General features: G+C 38.9%; 1 protein-coding gene across 7 annotated transcripts in view; it reads right to left on the reverse strand.

Annotated features, from left to right (window-relative positions):
- Window positions 1–1,652: 1,652 nt before the first annotated feature.
- LOC103723014 (glutathione gamma-glutamylcysteinyltransferase 1-like) overlaps window positions 1,653–25,526 on the reverse strand; it is a 30,891-nt gene continuing 7,017 nt past the window's right edge. For 5 of the 7 annotated variants that reach the window (XM_008813797.6, XM_088713792.2, XM_088713793.2 and 2 more), the window contains 5 exons: window positions 20,852–21,015; window positions 10,277–10,328; window positions 9,687–9,914; window positions 9,095–9,604; window positions 1,653–1,996 (listed from right to left, as the gene is read on the reverse strand). In XM_008813797.6, coding sequence (XP_008812019.2) covers window positions 1,907–1,996; window positions 9,095–9,604; window positions 9,687–9,914; window positions 10,277–10,328; window positions 20,852–21,015 — 1,044 coding nt within the window. In that variant the 3' untranslated portion in view covers window positions 1,653–1,906. Of the gene's footprint in view, window positions 1,997–2,848; window positions 2,978–9,094; window positions 9,605–9,686; window positions 9,915–10,276; window positions 10,329–20,851; window positions 21,016–25,526 lie in introns of those variants that run through there. The other 2 variants (XM_026799938.4, XM_089928067.1) reach the window with 2 other exon arrangements.

Raw genomic sequence — 25,526 nt, forward strand, 5'->3', positions numbered from 1 at the left:
TCCTCATACCTTGAAAAGTTTACCAAACCTACGATGCCTCTTATCAAGATGGTATTGCTCGGACTTTTAAGTACCAGATGCTAATATCCATTTTGAGACTGGTCATATAATATTAGATGTTTGTGCTATCTTACCTAAAAAACCCATGTTTCTCATAGAATTTTGGTGCAACATAGGTTCTACAATTGTATGTAATAAATATTTAGCATATATCATGAAATGTCATACATCAAAATTTATCATAAGTTATTAGTAAATATTATGTGAAAGCGCGCCAGAAAGTGGTTTCGATTTTTATAACAAGCCTTTGAGTTGATCTTTTGAGGATAATAGAATTATGGTTTTTGAAGAAATGAAAGACTGCCTCTTACTTTTGCACTCAAATTTGGAAGTTATCACCATAGTTCAAGATACTTACTATTCCTTTCTACTAAGTGTTGCCAATTTTTACTTAGATCCTAAGGGAACTTTTTTATTTTTAAGGTAGAACTAATATACTTGATGCAATTTTATAAATAAGCTAGGTAATTGAAGATCATTTGGGAATGTTAAACTTTGTAAATATAAATATTAGCAAGTACTATATTTACAAGTAGAGAATTATATACCTAATACATGCTAACTGTGGCTATTGAATCCTTCGCTAGGATAGAAAAAAGCATGCATGTTCCTGGTAGGTTCATGCAGTTCACAGACATGCCACTAATGTCTAACCGGAAAGAACGGAGCATGAAGGTGTCATGTCTCAAACCCATCATCTGGGTCAATCATGTGACACCACCGCAAAGCCCGAGAGAATACACAAGGTCTGTCAATTCATCACAATCTCAATGCTATTGGACGATATAAACATTCATTTGATAACAATATAAAATAATCCATCATTCACAAGCAATAAAAGCTGTTCAATTACAAATTTAAATTATTTGACTGACATCAATGATATTCTAACTATTCATTCTCTTATCAAGATCCCAAATCTGTAGCCAATAGCTAAGTATCCTATAACTCTGAAAGAAAAAATAAAGGATTGGTTTGAGCAATCAGCTTAGTAAGAGCCCACACATACACACCAACATAATAAATTTAGAGATTGAAAATGGCATAGCATGGCGGGCCTATAACCCATAGGTTCCAAAAATTTGGAGTTAGAGATTATCCAATGATAGTCTAGTAGTTAAATCGTGAGGGAGGCTAAAAGTCCTATGCTCAGGTACTCTTTTGCTTCTGTTGACGATAGGGCTTACATCTCCGAGCGCCACAAAAGTTAATGAAGGAGGACTAGTGGTTGGAATGTCCAAGGCCAGCAGGCCCGCCGCCGATTGGGGTTGAAAAGGGGCTCCTCGTGGAAGTGAAAGGGAGAGCAGGGTAGTGGAGAGGAGCGGAGGGGAGGCATCAAAAAAAATTTACCAATACAGTAAGCTCGCATCAGCAATGCTTGGTATTTTATATGCTGATACACCTCATATAATATTTATATACTATTTTTGTAGCATGACATTCTCACTCACAAGCTACCACTATGTTGTATAAATAAATTGTACTCTTTGCTTTAAGTGGTTGTCGCTGGCAGTCCAACCTTGGCTACCCTATGATAGGTCATCACAGCAATATAACGAGGTAGATGTAACTCATAAATCTACAAGATCAAATTCTTAAGACATGCAGCTCCTGCCTCTTTCTTCATCAATATTGATATTTTTAATCCGCACAAATTGTATGATAAGTAAGATACAATTAGAGTTCCATCTAATAGCAAGTACAAGATAAACATTCACATCCAAATCAGTAAGCCTGGTTTGTTAGTTAGAACATTTTACACTTCAAGGAATTCAAGTTCTTTACCAAACAAATTTTAAGAAAATAATACCCCCTCAACGGTCATTGAAGGTCCCAAATGATGATATCAGGTGAGTGAAGCAAGAACAAGATAATCATCAGCCTCTTTATCTTTACATCTCCTGAGGAATTGAAGCTGCCGTCGCAAGTGTAGAACCTGCCATGTGTCATGCAGGAGACAGTTAAAATTTGTACTCTAAAAGGAGAGCAAAAGATGAGAAAGAACAGGTGAACAATGTGTTTTACAAAGCAACAATGCTTCATCTTGCCATTTGTGGTATAGTTTATGAACTAGTCTTTAGAAAATGTGTTTGAGATCTGTCAGAGTTAAGCAAGCAATAAAGAACCAGTAGACATCCCCATGAAAGCAATGAATTCAAGGCATATAGACGGTCACCTTTCCTAGCAATTATGAGCTTACATTCACGGCTTCTGCAGCATGTGCAAACTGTAACAGACTCCATGGACGGACTTGGATTTAAATTCATGTAGCTAACATTGATTACCATTTGACCAAATAGCAATAGTTCTAAGGAGCAAATTACTCCTTAATTGAAGGGTATTCCTTTATAAAAGATCAAGGCACTATGACTTCTCAAAAGATGAGAAAAAAAAAACTCTTGAGGATGTGGTTGAGCCAGGTGGAGCAATTGCCACTTGAAAGTTCTAAAAGAAGTTTACTCTTTATAAATTCATTGTAATTTATATCTGATTGTACTTCTCAAACTAATAATCAACCATTAGACCAAATCAGAACCTTACTGTCTTCCAAATTTGTTTTCCTCTGAGTAGGGCGCTTCTACTCCATTTGAGGGAGACTCAAAAGTTGTCAATGGAATGAGAATTTGAGTAACCAAATTCCAACCAACAAATCAAGCAAATTGTAATTTGCAAATACCAAGCCCACAAGTATGTGAAGATATATTGAGACAAGACTTCATGGTTATGGTAATCATACACAAGCATGCAAACAGATGTAACTTCGAAACTTTAACATCAGCACCTGATTTCCTCGCATCTGCTCTGATCTGTCCATACCCATCTAATGACCCAGCTTATCTAGGCATACAACCGCATTTTCAGTCCAGTATGAGAAAAATCCTGGCTCCATATATGAAGTATATACACTTGCACATCACTACATACAGAAACAAAGCAGTCACTTTTATTCTTTTTGCAGAGCTTCTTTCTGCATAGCACTAATAGAAAAGTGATGGAGACATCAGAGCCCTTCATTCTGATGATCCTAAGCCCTCGGATTAAGTCAGAACCGGATTGGGTCCATTTGAGTCCGAGTCATTTTCTTTTATTACATTATTTACTTTTTATCTTAGTCAAGTCAATTTGGTCAGTTGTTTTGTTATTATACTAGTCAATTGGGTTTATGTAATTGGGTCAATTTAGTGGACCAATTTTGGTAAGGGATTAATTGATATAAGGGTCCAAATTTAGTCAGTGTCAATTGATTGATTTGGTCAATTGATTACTTCATTTGGTCAAGATGTAAGGTCTATATAAAAACCATCCCTCTCATGTATGAGGATTTGATGATTGAATGAAAAAATCCTAGCCTCCCTCTTGTTCTTCTTCTTCCTCCTCTTCTCTTCAATTTTTCTGCGTCTCTATAACCTCTTCTTCCTTCTCCCTCCCTTGTTCTTCCTCCTCTTCTCTTGCAGTTGTCCGCCATCAGCTTGGTATCAGAGCAGGCCGGCTTTGCCCCTGCTACCAAAGCCACGATCCAGTTTTTATTCTCCTCTTTCTGTTCTCTCTCTCGGCTTCCACCAAAATCCCTCCTCTCGGCCGAGTCTTACCCCATCCGCCACCTTCCATCCTCCTTCATCCATCCCCAACACCCAAAACCCCTTTGGCCTCCACATCTCCCCACCACAGGCCGACGAGCCCCAACTCGCTATCCCTCATCTCCTCGTCTTTCCCTCTGCATACCACCCGACCTTACCACAAAATCCAAACCCCCTATCCTCGGGCCTCACAAGCCGCAACCGACACCACCCTGCCTCCGCCTTCACTATCAGAAGCCGCCTGCCGGAGCCGTGACCGCCTTGCTGTAGGCTCGCCACCGGACGCCACCGTCTGCCGGAGTCTCCCGTCGCCAGTACAGCCGCTGCAGCCCTCCACCCCCCCTGAAGCAGCAGCCGCAAGGATCGGAAGCCCTCCTCCAGAAACCATCGGGAGGTTGAAGAAAGGATTAACGGGCAAGGCCTAAACCCGTTAACCCACAATTCGGTAGCCCGGATCTGCCCAAAAAAAAAAACAGTGCACGTGAGTTGCACGTGCGGGCCGTACAGGTATCGAGTCGAGTCAAACCCGATAACCCGAATCCTAACGGGTCTGAGTAAAAAAAAAGGAGAAAAAAAAGAAAAAAAAACCCTTACCTCTTCTTCTTCCCCGATCGTCTGCTTGCCGACGCCGTCTTCGCTAAGCCGCCGAGGTGCTGCCGTTTTGTCCACAGTGCCTCCCCGCTGCCTGAGTCCAACCGCCGTTGCCCGTCTCCGAGCGCCGCCACCTCCGAGCGCCCCCTCCGGCTCCACCGCCTCTTCCAAGCACCTCCTCCTTTGAGCCGTCGCCGCTAGACCTCCGGTGACCGAGCCGTCGTCGCCCTCCCCGACGAGCAGCGTCGCCGCGCCGGCCAGCCTTCCCCACCGCTGCCGAGCCCCGTGCGCCTCCTTCTCCGCGGCCGACCGCAGCGCCGCTCCACCTTTGCGCTGCACCGCCGCCGCACCGTGCCGCCACCGCGCCCCTCTGCCTCTCTCCACCGCATGCGCCTCTCTTCGCCTGAGCTTCCCCCTCCAATCCGTCACTGACCTCCTCCACAGCCTCCACCCCTCAACCGAGGCATACCCTCACCCAGACGCCCACTCCGCTTAGCCTTTTCGGGCCCAACACCACAACCCACTCAGCCGACATCAGCGCTCCACTTCTGCGCCCAGCCAAGAGACCGCACCCCTTTCCCGCGCCCAGTCTACAGGTCGCGCCCACATTCGCACACCGATCGTCGCCCCAGCCCACGAGCATACATTCTGGTCGTCTGCTTCCCGATAGGTGATAGGTTTCCACTTTTCTTGGGTTTGTTCATTTAATTATGTTCTAGTTCTCTTGCATGTAGCCACATTTTGAAAACTTATATTGTTGTCAAAATTCAGAACATTGAACCTTTCACTTTCGAACCGGTCCTATTATCCATTAAATCTTGATATTAAATTAGCACACCTTAATAACAGGACGTTTCTCAACATTATTCGATCATATTACTTTAGGATCAGAACAACCATAATACTTGATTGCAATCTAATTTCTTAAATTGAATAATCTTAATCCTTAATTCCGCATAACCGAAGTAAAAATCAGCAATATTTAAACTTTAAGTTAATCTTGTGAAAACTTGCTGATCTCTGAAATCATAATAGATTGCATTAGTAGGTTGTCCTGCATCAAATTTGGTCCTGCATCATATTTATTAGGGTTTCATTAGTGACATTGCATTTTACATCATCATATATAGTGTTAACATTGCATGTCAACCCATAGTGATAGGGAGTACCAAACCGACCAACCTAAAGTCCCCTTAGCTACCATGGATTCCGAAGTCCTGAAATTCCTCCTGGACCAATTCGATGCTATACGAGCTCACAAGGAAAAAATCATGCAAGAGGTCTGTGAGTTCGTGCAGAATTCTAGGACCCCTAAACCGCCGACACCCGTTGCAGTACAACCGAAATTTGGTTTGGTTGCACCACATGTAGCCCTTCCCCATCTCCCTAGGAACCAACCACCTTCCGATCACCAGCGCGATCTAGATGAGAGGCTGCTGCGTACCGTAAGAGTAGAGGCCCTTACCTTTGCTGGTCAACTCGAGCCAAGCGTGTATCTCGATTGGAGAGCCGCCATGAACAATTACCTTGAGTGGAATGAAATGACTGGGCAAGCTCACTAGTACTGGCATAATGTTGAACATATGCGTGAGACCAAAGGATTCCTCGTATAACTACATGGGAGGATATGAAAGAAAAGCTAAATAAGAAGTATCTGCCATTTTCGTACCGATAACGCCTTATGGATAGGTGGTAGAAGCTAACTCAAGGGACATCGACGATTGCTGATTACATCGCACGATTTCAGAAGTTTCATATGAAGTGCGGTGTAATAGAAGAGGAGACTCTTACCCTCTCTAGGTTTCGGACAGGACTCCGCGAGGTGATCCAGAAAGAACTACTCCTTCGAGAGATTACCACTCTTAACCAAGCATACCAGTTGGCTCAAGATGTAGATAGTTTCTTAAGACTACCTGTGGTGAGGCCAATCAACCCTCGAGCACTAGCACCAGGAGCCCAACCTAACCAAAATTATCTTCTACAACCTAGACCACTTTTCAATACTCCTAATCAGGCCGGCCTAACCCAAGCACCGACTAGGACCTCCCCGATGCCTGTCCCGAACCCTTCAACTGATAAGGAAAAAGGAATATTAGGTTCCAACCCTCCTTCTCGAAGCCAAACCCAATGCTTCTGGTGCCAAAAGTCCGGCCACATCGCGTCCCAATGCCCTACCAAGACTTACCTGATTACTGAACTAGAAGCTGGGATCCAAAAGATTGAATATGTCGAAAAAGTCTATGAAGCAAATATAGAAGACTATGTAGAAGACTTTGAAGATGAACCCACAAGATTAGACATTGTCCAAAATGATTTCCAAAGGAAGACTATTGATTTAAGTACAACCAAGCCACTTCACATCACTATTGTGGAAGTAGTGCAAGATATTGAGAGCCAGTCACCTGAGTTGGCACTTGTGGCTAAAGATACCAATGCGGAGTCCAACCTTGAACATTCCCTTGTAGTAGTTCTCCTTCTAGAGGATTTTCATTCTGTAGTCCCTGATGATCTTTCGGATGCACTTTCTCCGATGCGTGATATCCAACACGCAATTGATCTAGTTTATGGAGCATCTCTACCCAACCTTCCACAACATAGGCTCAACCCAAATGCATATGTTAGGACCTGGGATTTAATGTTACCGACAATTGAGTTTGTATATAATAGTTCGGTTAACAAGTCCATAAGCATGACTCTTTTCGAAGTGGTGCATGATTGCAAACCTAGACAACTCATAGACCTATTTTCCATGTCTCATCAGTATAGTCTTTGAGTCTACACAATCATTTGCATCACATCCACATTCATTGCATCAAGAAATCAACAATTGCATTTACTTTAATAACTTAAAATATAAATTTCTTGCTGATTTACACAGATGTTATAAAGAGTTAAGTGAAAGAGGTTATGTCATGATAAGAATTAGGCTTGAACGACTTTCTTCAAGAACGTATTGCAAGCTTGTAGTGCGGAACCGTTCAAAGTCTTAGAGAAAATCAGTTCAAATACATATGTTGTGGATCTTTCTGATGACTATGGGATTAGTGCGACATTTAATATTGAAGATTTAGTCTTATACAAAAAGACAACATTTATGCCTTCTGACCCCTTTATTGATATACCTGCCCACGTTGAACACCCTGACCTATTACCTGCTGTTGAGCCACCACCTCCCAAATTTCATGCACACAGAGAACAAATAGAACATATATTGGATGAGCAGGTTATGTCAACCAGGAATGGTGGTTACCAATGTTATCTTGTTCGGTGGAAAGGTCGACCAAGGTCTTACGTGACGTGGATTTTCAGAGCACAATTGCAGCGCCTTGACCCCGATCTCCTGGAACAGTACGACAGCCGGCCAGACCTGTATTCGATGGGGTCGAGTTTTTTCTATCCGAGAGGAGTTGATGGGAACATCAGAGCCCTTCATTCAGATGATCCTGAGCCCTTGGATTGAGTTAGACCCGGATTGGGTCTATTTAAGTCTGAGTTATTTTCTTTTATTACATTATTTGCTTTTTATCTTAGTCAAGTCAATTTGGTTAGTTGTTTTGCTATTAGACTAGTCAATTAGGTTTATGTAATTGGTTCAATTTAGTGGACCAATTTTGGTAAGGGATTAATTGATGTAAGGGTCCAAATTTAGTCAGTGTCAATTGATTGATTTGGTCAATTGATTACTTGATTTGGTCAAGATGTAAGGTCTATATAAAGACCATCCCTCTCATGTATGAGAATTTGATGATTGAATGAAAAAAACCCTAGCCTCCCTCTTGTTCTTCTTCTTCCTCCTCTTCTCTTCTTCTTCCTGCGTCTCTATAACCTCTTCTTCCTTCTCCCTTCCTTATTCTTCCTCCTTCTCCTCTTCCTTTGCAGTTGTCTGCCATCAAAAAGACTCAAGAATTTCTGGAAGCTCCTATAAATCATGGGTTTCTCACTAAAACCATTGGATTTTTCATATCCATATAAATCTGTATTTTTTGCACAATAATCTATGATACAAACCATAGATTGAGTGAATTCATCAACCAGTTATAATACCTTTATATATGGCAAAGTTTTTTTTCCCCTTGCTTAGTTCAAATTATTGCCTTTAGATCCCAATTAGCTAGCTTGTAAAAATATAAATCTTTAGAAACTGAACTAATAGAAGTTGCCAATAGTTGACAAACATAAAATATGCAATGCAGCAAACCTTATCCAGTAAATGCTTTAAATGCAATGAAGCAAAATATGATATTTCCTATGTGATTAGGAGTGCAACAAGTTGAACCAAGTACCAAGGCTGCTCAGGCTTGCAAAGTTATATGACAGGAGTATCCAAGCATGAGCCCAGGTGACAACAGCTGTCATGCTTGTAATATTTGTTAACTTGACAAGCTTGTTATCGAACTTCACCTGAGTTTCTATTTATTTTTGCAAGCCCAGAGTGTTCAGGCTCAGCTCATTTATGAGACAAGCATCAAATGCTATTTGAGATTGGGTTATCTCCTAAACAAATGAGCTTGATCAAGCTTGTTATTAGGCCAGCACCGAGCAATTCATTGACAGCATGGTTCACTTGCAGCCTATATCTGATCAATTAGTGAAAAACACAATTTTTAAGAATCTAAATAGCAGTATATAAAGTCTCCTAACAGAGGGGAAGAAAACATATAAAGCCAAGAAGTTCTAATGAATACGAGAATGGCTCCATATAATGCAAGAAAAAATGGAACCATCTTGTGTAAAGTTGATATGTAAGGAACTGGAGGACTGTAACTGCCAGCCTTTTGGGTTGAACTAGTGAAAAGATTCGCTCATGTGTTGTGTCTGTGTGGGTGCATGTGCTTGGGTGGAGAAGGCAGAGCAGAATGACCAACCTCTTCTTGAAGAATATCTGGAAGATTCTCAGTTGAAAAAATATCTTGAATTTTGGCCAGCAGTCTCTCATCTTTAATACCCAGCCATGTATGATAAGGCAAGGCCAGTAACAGCACCGTTAAAAGATCATTGGTTGTTGGATGAATTTCAGTTGAGTTGTGCAGACCAGAGCCGGAAGAACTTGAATTTGCCAGTGATATTGGAACCAGCACATCTAGTAGTTGCTCTCTGCCACCTGATACCACTTTGCCTGAGACAAGAGTCATAGGCAGGTCTTCCTTTGCCCTCAAGGATTCAATACTTGTTCCTCTACAGCATAACTCTTGGTTTGCTCCATCTCTGCTGTTTGATAACTCTGCCCCCTGACAACAGACACTTGCAGCAATCTCAGGTAAGGAATCTTTGTCACACACAGATGGTTCATTTCTGCAACATGAGCCCACAGAAAATGACCACTCTGTCACAAATTTAAAAAGTTTGGTCTCACGAACTTCTTGCAGTACCCTTTCCTGAAATACAATGATCTTGATGAACTTTCAGGAAAAACAAAATTAATGAGTAGGAAAATGTAGGAATTGAACAATTCAAGACCTTAATAGCAAGCCTGCCTTTCTCCTCTACACTCAAGCTTGATCCATCTTCCTCTCGTCTCCGAACTTCAGCAATCCATGCAACGAAATCTCCAGCATTTGCAGGTAGATGTTGAAATAAAAGAGAAAGAACCTGAGGAACAGTTTTAAGATCCTCTGACTGTAAAAGAAGAGGCACATCATCTACGAAGTATTTTGCAGTGCTTAACCAGCTCTCTTGTCTGCAATTCTGCATAATATCCAAAACTTAACAGCAGAATCTTTCACTCTACAATATTACAGACCAGGTAATTATTCTTAATTATTTCAAGAGTACAAAAATTTTAATTATTCGATGCAGTAGAATGCATGATTCACATAGGGAACATGCAACAGCACCCGCGGTGCAGCCACCAGCGGTAAATTAGTGCTCTGGATTAAAATCCATCAGGTAGGATAGCACAAAGACAAATGTCTGCCCTATCATTAGATTATTTGCTGAAATATTAAATACCATATCAACATATTACACAGAAAAACAAAAATCAGGTGGCACCATAAGCAGTCATATTAAAAATTGCTAAAGTAAATGAAACCTAGAAAGATCATTACCAAAGTATACAGCAGAGATGGTGCTTCCTGAGGTCTTGAAATAAGCATGTACCTGCAAAAGGACAAACTGATAAAGTCTCGACAAGTTGATATAACAGCAATTGAAACACGTGTTAGGAACCTCATGCATAAAGATACCCCAGATGTACATAACAGGGGCACAGCAAGCTTGTTATGGGCCAACTTAAAATATTGCATGTGCAGGGAGTATCAATAGTCAACCAAGAAGATTCGATTAAACAATTCAAGGGTCAAACCTATTATGCATTCTTGTTAACAAAATTTAGATAATAACAAAGAAAACAGTAATGTAGCAACAATTATTTCAGAAAAATTTTAAATATTCTTTCCAAATTCTGTTTTTATTTGACAGACCTTGTTCACAATTTCTCCCCTTTACAAACACATCAGCGCAATCTGTTACAATCTGCTCACTGAAACTTAGATATTTTCAGGCACAACCTTAAAATCACAGAACATATTTTAAGTATTAACTTATATCATATTCATGTTAGGCTTAGATAAGACAAGCTAAACTGCTAAAGTGCGGTGAAATGTGCAACAAAACACTAGGGCAATAGCCTATGAAGTAAGAAAATAGAAGGATAAACATCTAAATATATCCACGCTAACAACCTAATACCCCCTCTAGAACTCACATTGGATCATACAACAAGTGTTTGATAAAAAGGAAAGAAAGTCCATGAAGTATTTATGTCTTTTTGAATAAATCAACAATCTATTACATAGAAGAGATGTATGGTAGTGGGAACATCTGAGAAAGTAAAAGCAACGATCAATCTCAATGTGCTTGTTATGCTTTTGAACTAGCAATATAAGCAGCACTGTGGTTAACACAATGTAGAGGATGACATGTCAATGGACACCTGCCGACTATAAGTGTCGTAGCAAAGCAACCTCTAAGGCCATATCTGTCATAGCACAGTACTCCACCTCAACACCTAAACAAGATGCAATAGCATGTTTGTTGGCCCTTCAAGAGATGAGGGAATCACCTAAGAATACATAATAGCCAGTGTAGCATCGCTCATTCATTGGTATCAAAATATGCAAGGAATTGAAGAATAAACTCAGAGTGACAGTGTTGTTGAAGTAACCGAAAAGATAAAGAACAGCATCATAATGAGATGTTTGAGGCATAGCGGTAAAAACTAGATGACCACACTAACCTTTTTTCTTTTTTGTTGGTTGGGCAGGGGGGTGGGCGGATGGGATGAGAAACTAGACTTCGAACCAGCTAAAAGTACCATGAACAGTTAGCCAAAGGCTTGCCTAAAGAAAATTAAATAATGAGTTCCTCTCATAACGTGTGAAGTATGTAACAAGAAGAAAAAAGAATGCCTTTTCTACTTTGGTAAAGTATACAACAAATTGAATGAAAGAACAAGAATTCAAAAAGAAGAATAGGAAATTCATATTTTATCATTCTAATTTGAAATTTGAAATTCAAACTCTCTCAAAATTTATGACAACGGTTTATCACAGAAAACATGTTTAGAACTTGATTTACTCCTTGAGTTCAGCTTTTCATGCAGCTCTTTGGTGAATCTGAATCTTCAAATTTTGCCTTTCCTTTTTTATACTCCCCCTGAAACTACATTAATGGCCTAACTGCAGGTCTAGTTTTTTGCATGAACCATGCAAGATATTATGATGCACAGGTTTGGGAAAAATCTGCAAGTCATCATTGAGAGGGGACAAAACAAGTGATAAGCAACCAAAGAGCCAACTTCTCATAGATGTAATAGTTAATATTTCAATGCCTTTGGTCGAGCATAGAACATTGGAACCACTGTCATTACAAAACTGTCAAGTTGTCACAAAATATTGTAGAAGGCTTGAGTTGAGAAATACAAATGTTGCCAAAGTACAAGAAATCCAAGTGAGTTCAGTAATTGTGGAAGCCTTTGTGTGATGTTCTGCCTCCAGCTAGACCAATCAATAGTGGGCTGTTTCTTGGCACACATGAGATGCCATTTAAGCAAGAAACACATAGTAGAATGATGAGTGGACAAACACCCAATCCAATCAACATCAGAAAAGGTAAAGAGAAAAGGCTGATTTTAGCAAGAATTCATAGAACAAGACGGAGAGTACCATTGGTGTATCGAAGAATATGCTTGACTGTTTTGAAGTAACCAATTGCAGAATTGGGCATGAATTGGAAGTGCCATAATATTAGAAAAAACTGGGCAAATCACGACCGAGCGCACCAACCATACTCCAATACGGAGTGTCATCTAGATCTGGAGCCCCATTACTTGTGGTCCTCATTGATTTTGTCACCATCAATGTGGCAACTCGCTCACAAGATTGCATATAAACACAACTCAGAATATCATAAACATAGTCAATTTGGAGAAAAAAAGTCCACCTAGAGTGTAGTGGAACTCTATCCCAAGAAAGAAGTCCAATGGCCCAAGTCCTTCATAGAAAACATCTATCACGAAGTTCAAATTAGATCATTAAGAGGAGATGGAGTACAACCGGACATAATAATTTCATTGCTTAACAATAGAATAATAATGTTGTGGCCAAGATGTTTGGATACAAACTGAGAAGAGTCTGCCATGTTGCAATAAAGACAATACCCAAGAACGAATGAGCTAAATTGGTCAAACCAAACTCTAGGCACCTGTTTAAGCTCATATAAGGCTCACTGAAGTTGGCACACATGTGGATAGGTTTGGATCTAGAAGCCTCGTGTTTGATGCATAGATACTGGATCTACAACATGCCCATGTAAAAAAGGCATTCTTGACATATAACTGCCAGACGGACCATCCTTTGACAACTGCTATAGTGAGGACAGCCCAAATACTAGTCAGAATTACCATTGAGCAAAGGTCACTCGACCGCATTTTGTTATATCTTTGGGCCACAAGTCTTGCCTCCAAACATTCCAATGCAGCATCAAACTGAATCCAGGTTTTCAAAACCCCATGGCAACCAACCACATTCATGTATGATATTATGAGGAACCAAGACCCAAGTATTATTGGTAGCTAAGCAATAATCTCCTCAGGCATGGCTAATTTCCAACCCATGTGTTTCAAGGCACTTTGGTACCTATGGCCCAGTAGGAATGGTAGATGTTGAACGAAGTGAGCATACTTTGGGTTGGGTTTCAATACACAAAATTTACTTCAGGTTATCATGATATGTTATGGTCTAGTTGCAGACAAAAATGTAGGAGATCGAGGGTCAAAATGGTCCCCAAGTATAGATGGCTTGTTTGTATAAGGTCGATCAATAGTGACTTGTTAAATCAAGTCATGGTTTGTTCTCATGATATCATTTTTTTGTTTTTGGGATAAGGTACCATGATATCATCACCAAGAGATGGTTGTGTGGTGATAACTTCACTGAGATCCTCATTTGGTGCAGGCACTGCTGTAGTCTCAATGCAGCATATGCTTGGACTAATGGCTAATTAAAGAGCCTAGCATGATCAGATGATGTGGGATCATCTGGCAAAGATTGATCTTCCTCCCATGGATCAACCTATTCATGGAAAATAAATAGCTTGCCCCCCCCACCAATGTTGCATGAGATGAGCAAAGCATATAGCAAATGGAAATAGATTTCCATAAAAAATCATGAGGTGGGAAATGTAAAAACTCTACCCTCTGACCAGCGACGAGAGCAATCTCCTTTATGTTTCTCACTGCACGCCAAAACCATGCATGGCAAGGATCAAGAATCACATTTATTATGTTGCATAATTTTGAAGATATGTATAGCAATAAAATGTAAAATATCTAAGAATAAAAAATATAAGCTCCTTGTGATGGACAAAAATATTTTATTGTATTTTCAGAATTTTTTTCTCAGGCATTTTTCTAAAGTTATAGAGTCTCGTTTGAGTGAGATTGGTGTGCAAGAGTCCTAGTTTTGTTAGGATCTATTTTTTTATTTTCATTTGAAAAGTTGGATGTAGCAAAATTTTATAATGATTAGGAGTCTTTTATACAGTCAACCTACATGAAAAGAGTCCTAGGGTCCTAACAAATAATCTAAGAGACCTTTCTTGGATAGCAAGCAAGGTTTTTAACTGTTACAAAGTCTATAAGCATGGGCCTCATGTAAAGTGACTAATTTATGAAGACAACTGAGCTATTTTGTGTGGAAGAAGTTTTTGCCAGGTTCAGCCCTCGCTCCCTTCTCTCTCCCCCCCTTGCTCTCTATCTATTGTTCTCTTAATCTATATCTTTTTTTCTATTTTTGCTACAATATACTCTATTACTCTGCTAATTTTCTTATGCCTAAGACTTGAATACTTCTGATTTTCTACAGTGTATAACTTAATCATCCCACTTCCAGTGGATTGAGTTCGTGGCAGGATTCAATGTGACATAACATTCAAGGAGCAAGCAACTAATGCAGCCATAGGCATCGCAAACTGAGATTTTAAGACTGACTTCACATGAGAAAGTATCATCCACCACATTAGAACAATCATGAATTGATATGATAGAACCAAAAGGTAAATGGAGCTGAGGAGCCGGGTGAAATGAGGAGTTAAACATTATCACATTGGAGGAAGTAAGGGACCAACTCAGGACGAATATGTGAAGGTGATATGAAACAAATATTCTATTTGTTTCACTAGATATATATTGCAAGGTAAATGTGTGCTTAAACTTGTCCCACAACAAAATGCAGGGAAATTCAAATGTTGAACCATGTATGCACAAACCAATCAAACAGAATAAGGTGTATATGATCATCTATGGGGATAACCAAGCCACTGGATCTTTTACAAAGTCCATATATGAGGACTTTGGAGAACGTTTTAATGAAGCACTGGATCTTGAGAGGGAAATAAATGTTTTAGATGATACAGAGGCAGATGATATGCCAGTCCACCTTGAAGGGGCAGATAAAACATTGTTCTCACTTCTATTGTGAGATCCATGCATGCCACAGGAGAAGGAGCTGTCATTTTAATGCTTTACTAATTACTACTGAGTTGATTACCATAGTATAAGCTGCAGGAGCTATCCAAGAAACCAAAGCTAACAATATAGTGAAGCGTTATGCCAAAAGGGTCTGACAGAAAGATGCATCTATTATGGGGAGGAGGTGCAAGGGCATTCATTTTCAGATCCTTGCCAAGTGAAGGGCATGGATTTAGTAGTACATGACCTCCAACTACAATGACTGATTGTCCCATGTGATGGCCTTCTAGTCATGCTCCATACTTTCTGATGATAGTAATGTTTAAATAGTATGTGTTGAAGCAAGGTCTGCTTAACCGTGTCGAACTAGTTAATTCAGAGCGTGTACCAAACTGGACCAATTGTTAACCGGCATGGTTTATTCCATTGGCTCGAAACAGAAGCCCTACCATGTGTTCGACTCCTACGGAGGGGGATGGAGAAGGAGAGAGAGAGGGAGGGAGGGAGAGGAAGAAAGGGAAGGAGGAAAGGAGGGAGAGGGATGAGGGGGAGAGAGAGAGGACTTGAAGCCCTCATCGATAGGGTTACCCCTGTTTCATTTTGAAATAAGAAATTATTTCGAATTGATATTATCAAATGGTTAAGCCTTACCTCACATTCGAGCTCCTACAGAGGGAGAGGGAGGAGAGAGGAAGAGAGGAAAGGAGGGAGGGAGGGAGCGAGCAAGAGGGAGAGAGCTAAGAGGGAGGAAAGGAGAGAGAGGGAAAGTGAGTCAATGAACCATTTGCTGATTTCAATTCGAAATTAAAAAAAAAAAAAGGATTCCCTATTTCAAAATGAAACAAGGGCAACCCATCAATGAGGGTTGTCGAGGCTTCTCACTCGGCCTCTCTTTCTCCCCCTCCCTCTCCCTCTCTCTTCCTCTCTCTATCTTTCTCTCTCTTCCCATCCCTCTCCAGCTCTCCCTATGTCGGTATGCCCCAAAACGGTATGGTACATATCCATAATATGCCGAAACGGTTGTTAGCTAGTAACCCCGCCATTCAAGGAACCTTGGGTTGTAGTAAATTCTCTCAAGAGAATGTTGCTTTGTAAGAACATGTGGATGTTCTTTTAAACTTACATGCATTTGTATGGGTTAACTCCAGAATATTTCTAAAATTTTACTTTGGATTTTATGATGCTCTTGTAGGCAATCATTTTGACAAACATTTGATGTTTTAGACATTTCATATATATAGCCGAACTCATAAAAATTAGTCACTTTATATATGCTTATGTTAGATATATGCTGGTTATGATGGTATTTGATGGCCATTGGGCTTATATGGTAATGTTTTGTGGCCGTATTCCTTGGGTTCTCTTGGCTTGTCTCTTAAGTTAATTATATTTTGTGCCTACAGTCTTGTTGTTCAGTATGTACAGTCCTGCGCAGGTCCTTATCAGTCAAGGAGCCTCTTATATTCAGATTATATAATTATTACAGCTTTCTAGTGTTATGATGAGCAGACTATTTTGACTATATGACAGATGTATAATTTGTCCACAATAGTTGTGATGCTAGCTTTAGCTCCAAGTGACTTGGGCTTGCCTCTGGTATTTCTTATAATATCATATTCTTACGATTTAGTTGACAGGCTTATTTGTGTTCTGGCCTTTTTATTATTGAAAAAGCTTCTTACCTGTCTAATTGTCTAGCTTAAACTGCAGGTGCATGGATTATTTGGAATAAATGCTTCATTGAGAGAACCTCTTACTGCCCAAGTTTTTTATTTATTTGGAATGATGTTCTAAGTCATTGGACTATGATGCTGATTTACGTTTGTGGTGGACCCACTGGATTTATGGTGATGGTGGGTTGCTGCTGTTCTGACATTATATTTCTTCATTTGAGGCTTTGAGCAAGCTGCTACAATATTATGTTGTTGGCTGTGGCTGTAACATGTCTCATGAACTGCTTTAAATGGGTTTATATGAGACTGGAAATATAAATTGTGTTATAATGAAACTATTATGTCTCAGAATATGAATGTTTATAAGTCTCATGTTCCATTTGTCTCATAAATCATGATTTGTTATGTATTTTAACCACAAGATCGTTTATACCCTGATGTTCTTCATGACATAGTACAACAGATTTATACAATTGGTTTCAAGCTATATTCAACATATCTAGTATTAGAAGTCATGATGTTGCATCAGCTATAATTTCTTCATGCAAAAATATGCTTTTGAAGATAGAAGGATGGTGAAAGAGAAAACGTGGGGATCATGATTGAGGCTCGGAAGTAAGGGATCAGCCGCTGGAATCAAGCCCATATAGCGAAGGATCGGATCAAGGTACGCGGTACCGATTGTACCGACGTACCGGTGGGCATCGGTACCGATACAGTACCGAACCAAACCAAGCCGAATCGGTACTGTACCGATGGGGCTAAAAGCCAAAAAAAATTTGGAGCCAGTACGGATCTGTCGGTATGGGCCGGTACCGGACCGGTACGCGCCGGTACCGGACCGGTACGCGCCGGTACCGGACCGGTACGCGCCGGTACCGGTCGGTACGGTTCGGTACCGAAATATGTAGCTGTACCGTACCGGTAGGATCCGGTACCGGTATGTACCGGCCGGTACCGACCTGTACCGACCGGTACGGCAGACCATGGATCGGATAATATTGGTTTTCTTGTAGTTGTTATCTTAAGATATGTTAGATCCAAGGAGGACAACCCTCCAGCCCCGCCCATCCCCCCCCAACCAAAAAAAAAACATCGCCCCACACTTTTTGTTGAGAAGGACATCTTTGGATCACAGGATTTTGGGGGTAAGGCAGGAAATCCCCCTCCTTGTATGACTTCTTTTGTGGATTAATAAAATTTTTGATGAGAAGACTTCCTGCTTTTTCCGGTGTTTATTTTCAACAGGCTTATTAAGATGAATTATATAAATTCATCGCTTCTAGTTTGTTTGCATTCCATGACCCATAATTTATTGGTGATCTGCAAATAAATATAATCAGATTTTAAGGATTGTCTCTATATAAAGGAATTGGCAATATATGTTTAGAATATAATAAATATCAAAAATGAAAATTTATTTGGTTATATAAATTTATCAAGTTATAAAATAACTAAACAGTTGTATGTAGATTAATTAAGCTATAAGGACAGACTGCATATGGTGACCAAGGATTGCTACACCATCCTAGATGGTCGTTCAGGCATACTAAACCAGATCGTCGGAACCAAAACAGTTTGACTACTCAATTTAATCTCAGCTAAGAACCAACCTGAACTAGGGTGAACTATTTTGTTCCACCTAATTTCAAGTCATTTCTAGCTGTCTGGATCAAACCAGGCACTTTGGTGGTTCGGTGGTTTATAACTTGAGTAGCAAGTCACCACTCCTCCCAATCCTTCTTCCTCACCTCTCTCCCGATCCTCCTCTCCCTCCCCCATCTTCCCTCTCCCCTCTCTCACGATCATCCTCACCTCTGGCAAGTCACAACCCCTTAGGGTTTCATCGCCACTGCCGACAATGATGAACATGGAGCCACCGAGACAACATCGACATTGGAGGTCCGTCGTCCCTCCCTTCCTCCTTCATCTCCCACGCCCCCCCCCCCCCCCCCCCCCCCCCCCCCCCCCCCCTCCTTTCACCTTCTCCCTTTCCCCCTCTCTCCCTCCCTCCCCCTAATTCCAGTTTGACTCAAGTCAGCACAGTATGTAGCAATACCATACTAAACCAGTAGCTGGCTGATACTTATCCATAGCCTTGATGAAGAATAGTTTTGATGCAACAGTAATGCTTAGGCTACACAAGGTGTGAGCTTATCACAAAGATGCAACCAAATACCAATAGTTCTCCAAAACAAACAATGGAACTATTGGAATTGCAGTCCAACACCATATGAATTACAAAACAAATAGAGCAAACCTAAAGTAGTACACTTTCATACACACATACAAACTACTTTAGTGGTATACATTACAGTTCCATGACAGTCCACTTCACTGTCCTACACTTTTGTGCTGCTTTTCGATTTCCTCCCAACCAAAGGGGCCCAAAAACAATAAACATATAGGTATATACACTAGCAATCAACTAACAAGTATATTTGTTTTGAACATGACATCAGTGAGTACTCTTTATGGCCAATCCCCTCTTCCTCTATCTACCTCAAAGTTGCAAATGCCCTGCAACTAAGTCTAAATGTGTATTTAATGTAAAAACGAAATGTTTTAGTGCCATGACCATGGTACGACATTGCACCAAACCATATAGCACCGAGCGTACTGTACCATATCGGTTCGGTACCGGTGCACAGAATGGGAGGTGTACCGACACTCGATGCGCCGAACTAGCCTCCATACCGAGCATATCAACATAATGACAAGATGACACCGGTACCGGGCCCAATATCGAGACGGTGTACCTAGACCATGACCCTATGAGCATTTGAACCTAAGCAATTAGTTGTATTACCACTGAACAGAGAACAAATGAAGTGGCAAACAAAATGTTCTACTAAGAGATCCCTCTTTAAGCCTCCAAAAATCATCAGTAGCATGAACCGGTAATCTTTAATGAAGATCAATATTGTATTTAAAGTGTCGGACCAACACACAACACTACATGATATGTACAGTAATGCAGCCTCGGCACCATGATGTAGAGTTATGTATTACTGGTTAGATGTATAAATAAAAGCCTGAGCATATTGACTGACAACTATGATGGATGAAATGTTGATATATGCACTAACAGAATATATGTTAGCTGGATTTTGATATTTTCCTTTTTATAAGATTTGTCTTTCGCAAAAATGTTATGTTGAAAGCTGATTTGTGTAAGAGGTTCTCAAAATATTGCAGCATAAATCTTCAGTGTTATTTTCAGAAGCAACTAAACATATGCTTCTCTATAATTATAAGTCAAACAAAACAGTTTGGATATAGAATTAAAAGAAAAAGTTCTAGAAAATCTCTGCAGTAACTGAGGCAAGACTGCATATCTTCTGTTGCTTATGGGTGCCAACACCAGCAAGGTGTGAATATTATGCCAAGAAACAACACAGAGAGGAGCTAGACGGTCTCTACGATCTCTTTCCAGAAAAAATGGAATAGGGTGCAAGGACACAGTGCAATTGTTTCATTCAACTATAATAAACTATACATGCAAGCAAGATTCAGAACTTTGTTACACCAAAATCATTAAAAAGTAGACTGGACAGGCATAAGCAATACACACTTGAAGATGATTGCATAAGAAATTATCATCACTATGGCTAATATCATCATATTCTTTAACCAATTTGCACAGAGAAATTGTTTTATTCCACACATATGCAGGTAAAGACTATGATGCAAAATTGCAAGGTTTTGCATTACCGTAATAAGAGTCAACAGTAGATTCTGATGTATTTGATGTTTTAGAATCAATCCATAATATGCCTGATCTGTATGTTTACTTGGACAGATTTAGGTAAATTTAAAAGTGATTTTTGTGCCAAATAAAAGAATAAAAAATATTGCCACACTACCACCAAATGAAAAGGATTTCCCTTGTTTGAGATGGCACTAGCAGACCATTGAACTTCATAATATAAAAGATGAAATTTTGTTCTATATAACTAGAAGTGCATAAGAAATCATACCCCCTACGATATCCAGTTGCCGCATCAATCGTATCCATAGCTTGCCAAAGAAGTGAAACTGGAACCCAATGAGGAGGATATTTGAAACGAGCCACATCCAAAATGAGAACCATATCACTTCCAGCATGATAAGCACCAATTGGTGAAAAATGGCCACTTCCTGTCTGAGACCAAATGAAACTACCATTACCCAGTTATCCCACGAAATTACAAAATTTGAAAAAGTAAAAAGAAAAAAAGTAGGAGTTTCTAATATTAAGAATCATCAGTAGAAATGTACTAAGTGTGTTCCAACACATAATTGTTATAGCCACCCCCTGTTTATTTTTAGTGCTAAAGCAGTAACTTTAATCATGGCATATGCATGGAAACTAAGTGCATAAACATTTTATGAGAACACTACAACAGATAAGTGACATGTAAAAAAAGCATATAATATGTAAAACAACAAGCTTGAAATTCAAAGTTATATTTATTTTATGAGGACTAAAAAGTTATTGACCTTAAGATATGCTCATAGTGTTCTGTTATAGGTTTGATTTTATGACGGTATGACTATATATTACCATTTCATTTACTAGAGATGATATTTCCACATTGGATTTTAGGTTTCACATTATATGTTTACCATATGCTTCATACTTTGAGGTACAGAAATCCTACACAAGTTCCACTTCAACCATCCTATTTCCCGAAAAACTATATAAATGTGCCAATGTCTCATGTGAAATCTTTCTTATGCTCAATATAACCCTCTCCACAATGCCCTTATATGTTTTAAATACTCCACAATGCCCACCAATTAAAAATCTTGAATCTTGATTATATGGAATGTACAACAATTAAAAGTCACAATGGGATGGTTTCCTTTCAGCCTTGGTTAACCATATTGGGAAGGATTGATATCAGCCAACATATGAACACCATCAAACCAATTAAACCACAGGAATCCTGGTTGAAGGATCAACACACTGTAACTTTGTCCTATTTGAAATACAGCCCCATTCAGATCAATTACAAGAAGCATCTCTCATGCATATGTTCTGAGAGCAAAAAATCTCACATAGAGTAAGATGGCATAGAAATAACAAAGGCATACAACTACACGCATATCAGTCCAGGGAGAAGAAAAATAAGAAGGATTCAGCTTTTTATTTCAACATTCATCCATGGTCCACTGAAAGGATCATGGAATGGATCAGGTGTCAAAATCCTACAATCAAAATCCTAACTATTACCTATTTCTCATTCAACTTAATAATTTATTGAGGTTGCAAAGAATTGAGAATAGATTTTTTTTATATATAAGATAAAATAATCAGATAGGCCACAAAGGTACATTACACAGGACTTTACACCATCTCTGCCTCCATGGACTGAGTAGCTGGCTGAGAGATGCTCATCGAGACCAAACATCCCAGCCCACAAAGGGCCACCATATGCAGAAAATTGAATAGCAAGATTAACTTAGAGGTTTTTATTTTGTGAAAAGATTGATGCTTGAGATGATTATGTAGTTAGATGGGATGATTTAAACGATGTACGTTATGGTTTATGTAGTTCTCATGACCAACACATGATAAGTATTGTAACATGATAGCAATCCGTAGCCAAAAGAATTTAAAACCTAATTTTAATTTATTATATTGCACTAAACAGCAAATCTATTTTTAATTTATTATATTGCACTAAATAGCAATATTATGCATATTTTTTGTATCATTATATTGTTTATGTTTATATAGCCATAGTCCTAATTCTAACACTACATAAAATTGGCTAGATTTCTCTGCTAAAGGTTTTATATTTAGGATAAATTTGAAAAAGATTTTAAGCATGGATTAAGCATTAATTGCTATCCTCATTAAGTTGTTTCTATAATATATTCTTAGTCTGGTTGAGCTTTTAAGTTTTACTACAATCACCAAATCACTATGAATTTGGATTTTGGAAGATGTGAGACTCTTATTATTTATAGAATGGAAATCTCAAATTAAAGATTGTTTCCTCCTTTTCATGAGTCCAACAACCTTAAAATCTCTTTTTCTAGAAGTTTAACATGGTTTAATTTTTCAAGGAGAAATCTAACTATAGTTCATTGACAAATTGAGAAATCTAACTATAGTTTATTGACAAATTGAGAAATCTAACTATAGTTTGCACATGCATTATAACTAGTACTTTAAGTGCACCTAAGATGAAGATGTATTCATCATATGCCAGATCTTAATTAGAGTGAAATATACTTTATCATGCCTGCTTTGCTTCTGATATCTTTTTTAAGAGGCTAATGTAATTCCTTCATGGCAGGAGGCTATGGTTAAGGAGTTTATGTCTCATCTTTCCTGTAGATCTGGGTAAGGTACCATCTCCATCAAGCCACAGGAAAGATTCTGTATCTAGCAAATGGATCTGGGAATCAAAACTCATTTTGATGATTTGATCAAACAAAACAAAGCTTGATTGGAGGCCTAGGGCTTAAATCAGGAGGCATAATTACAAATAAACCTCAAATCAATTTTTCTGAAATGACCACTGTATGACTACTTCATTGAAATTGCACCAATTCATTTTTGTGCAACACAAAAGGTAGACATGAAAAATAGTTCTTTATAATGACCTTCAGGAAGACTAATAAGAAAGTTTATCTGGCATATCCTCTGCCCTTCCATATATTCCACAGCATGTTTGTCATCTTCATTTATATATGATCTCAAATAGGAATATCAAGTATTGCCTGTTAAAGTCATTTAGGCAGCCATCAGAGCGGGCTTTATGTAAAGTGACCAAGACCATAATATGTTTGCTCTCTTTTTCATTAAACCTGGTTATTCTCTTTTGTACATATAACACCATAATTACTCAAAATGTCTCTTCCCATTCAATCTATCAAGGCATATCTTCAAAATTACTTTGACATAACTTATCTTGACCTTCTTTATTAGCCTAATCCTCGAGTCATCTGTCTTCTAAGCATAAAACACTTTAGGCAGCATTTGGTGACCCAAATGGGATGACTACAATCATCTTAGATCACTGATGATCCTCATCTCGGGGTACTAATCCTCGATGATCTAAGATCACCACATATAGCATATTATATTCCAGTGCTTAAAGATCTCCGATTATTCATAAGTAACCTGTTTGGTATGCCATGGGAATCCAAGATCAATAACTATACAGTACCAAAACAATCTCTGATATATTCCATAAATTTTGCAACTACTAAACAGAATTCTAAAATAATTCATAGGAAAACACACATGCATGGCTAGCACCAGGCCCATAAAATTAATATGTAGAATTGTTTGGAACCAATTACAATTTTGACAACAAATTATTAATCCTATAAAAATCTATTAATTGTAATTATAGAATTAATATTTTCATTTATACATACATTATATTATTATTTTAATATAATATTTATTTTGATGAGGAAAATAAGGTAAATAGAAGTAATATATTAAATAATTTCATAATATAAATATTAAGTACAATCATATATTTCTGTTATAATTATAAAAATATAATTGAATAATATAATAATAATAATATGATTAATAATATATATAAATAATATATCATGAATACTACATATGTAATATCAATATAATATAATATATATAATATTGATATAATATATTAATGGTATGTTGATATACCAATTTTTTTTGCTAGATTAAGGGATATTTTGTCTCCAAATTTGAGCCCAAGATCACTACCCTGGGATGATCTTGGAAACCCATTCTCAAGGATGGGTTTAAGATCACTGGGTTGGGCGGTGATTTTAGGAGTAAGGACGATTTGGAATCACTGCCATAAAATGCAACCAAACGTGATCTCGTCACCTCAACCCACATCACTTTTGATCTTAGGGTCATCATTCCATACCAAATGCCCCCTTAAGAATCACTTCTCATGCTCAACTAACAGACAAAACAGCATCCTATGCACCCATCATTGATCTTCTTGAGGCTTAACATAAATGATTATAAGCCCCTATCTCCTAACAGATATTGTTGACTTAATATAAGAACTGTACATCTGATATTTCTCATCCCAACATTCACTAACAGGACTGACACACTAGGATATGTCGCAATTTTTCTATCTTCAGTATCATCATTAAAGTCTTTTTGCTCCCATCCACTTTGTGGTTTTAGTTTCAAGCATACTCATGTTAATTACGCTAGTGATGTCACAGATTGTTCATCTTTAATTGCCAAATGTCTCCCTCAAAGACCCTCTCATCTCTCGAAAGACACAGAAGCCAGATTTCGCTCTTTCTCATAAACTAGAGTAGAGTGCTGCATTATGCTTTATTTATGCACAAGGACTATGTCAGCCCATGCTATTATGCTGGTCCAGCGCATGGCACACTTGCATGGCGAGTAACACCAGCCCCCAGCAAGCTGAAGCTGGGGAAAACCAGTATTGTGCATGAATGACAATCCATAGAAAGCACTAGCACAGCATGCCATGGCACATGCATGCCAGTGGCAGGCTAGCACGACACCTGCATTCTACACTTAATTCTTGTTTACATGGAAGCAAGGATAGTTTAGCTGTAGCATTGTATTGTTAATATGAGAATATTTCTGATGCTCTAAACCCTCTTTCACTGTAATGACAAAGAGAGTGTTTTCTTAATAGCTAGCAACTTGGTTTATCA

Source organism: Phoenix dactylifera, chromosome 17, assembly GCF_051530095.1.
Source record: "Phoenix dactylifera cultivar Ajwa chromosome 17, Ajwa_hap1_PhDact_Kaust_v1.1, whole genome shotgun sequence".
Taxonomy (NCBI): domain Eukaryota; kingdom Viridiplantae; phylum Streptophyta; class Magnoliopsida; order Arecales; family Arecaceae; genus Phoenix; species Phoenix dactylifera.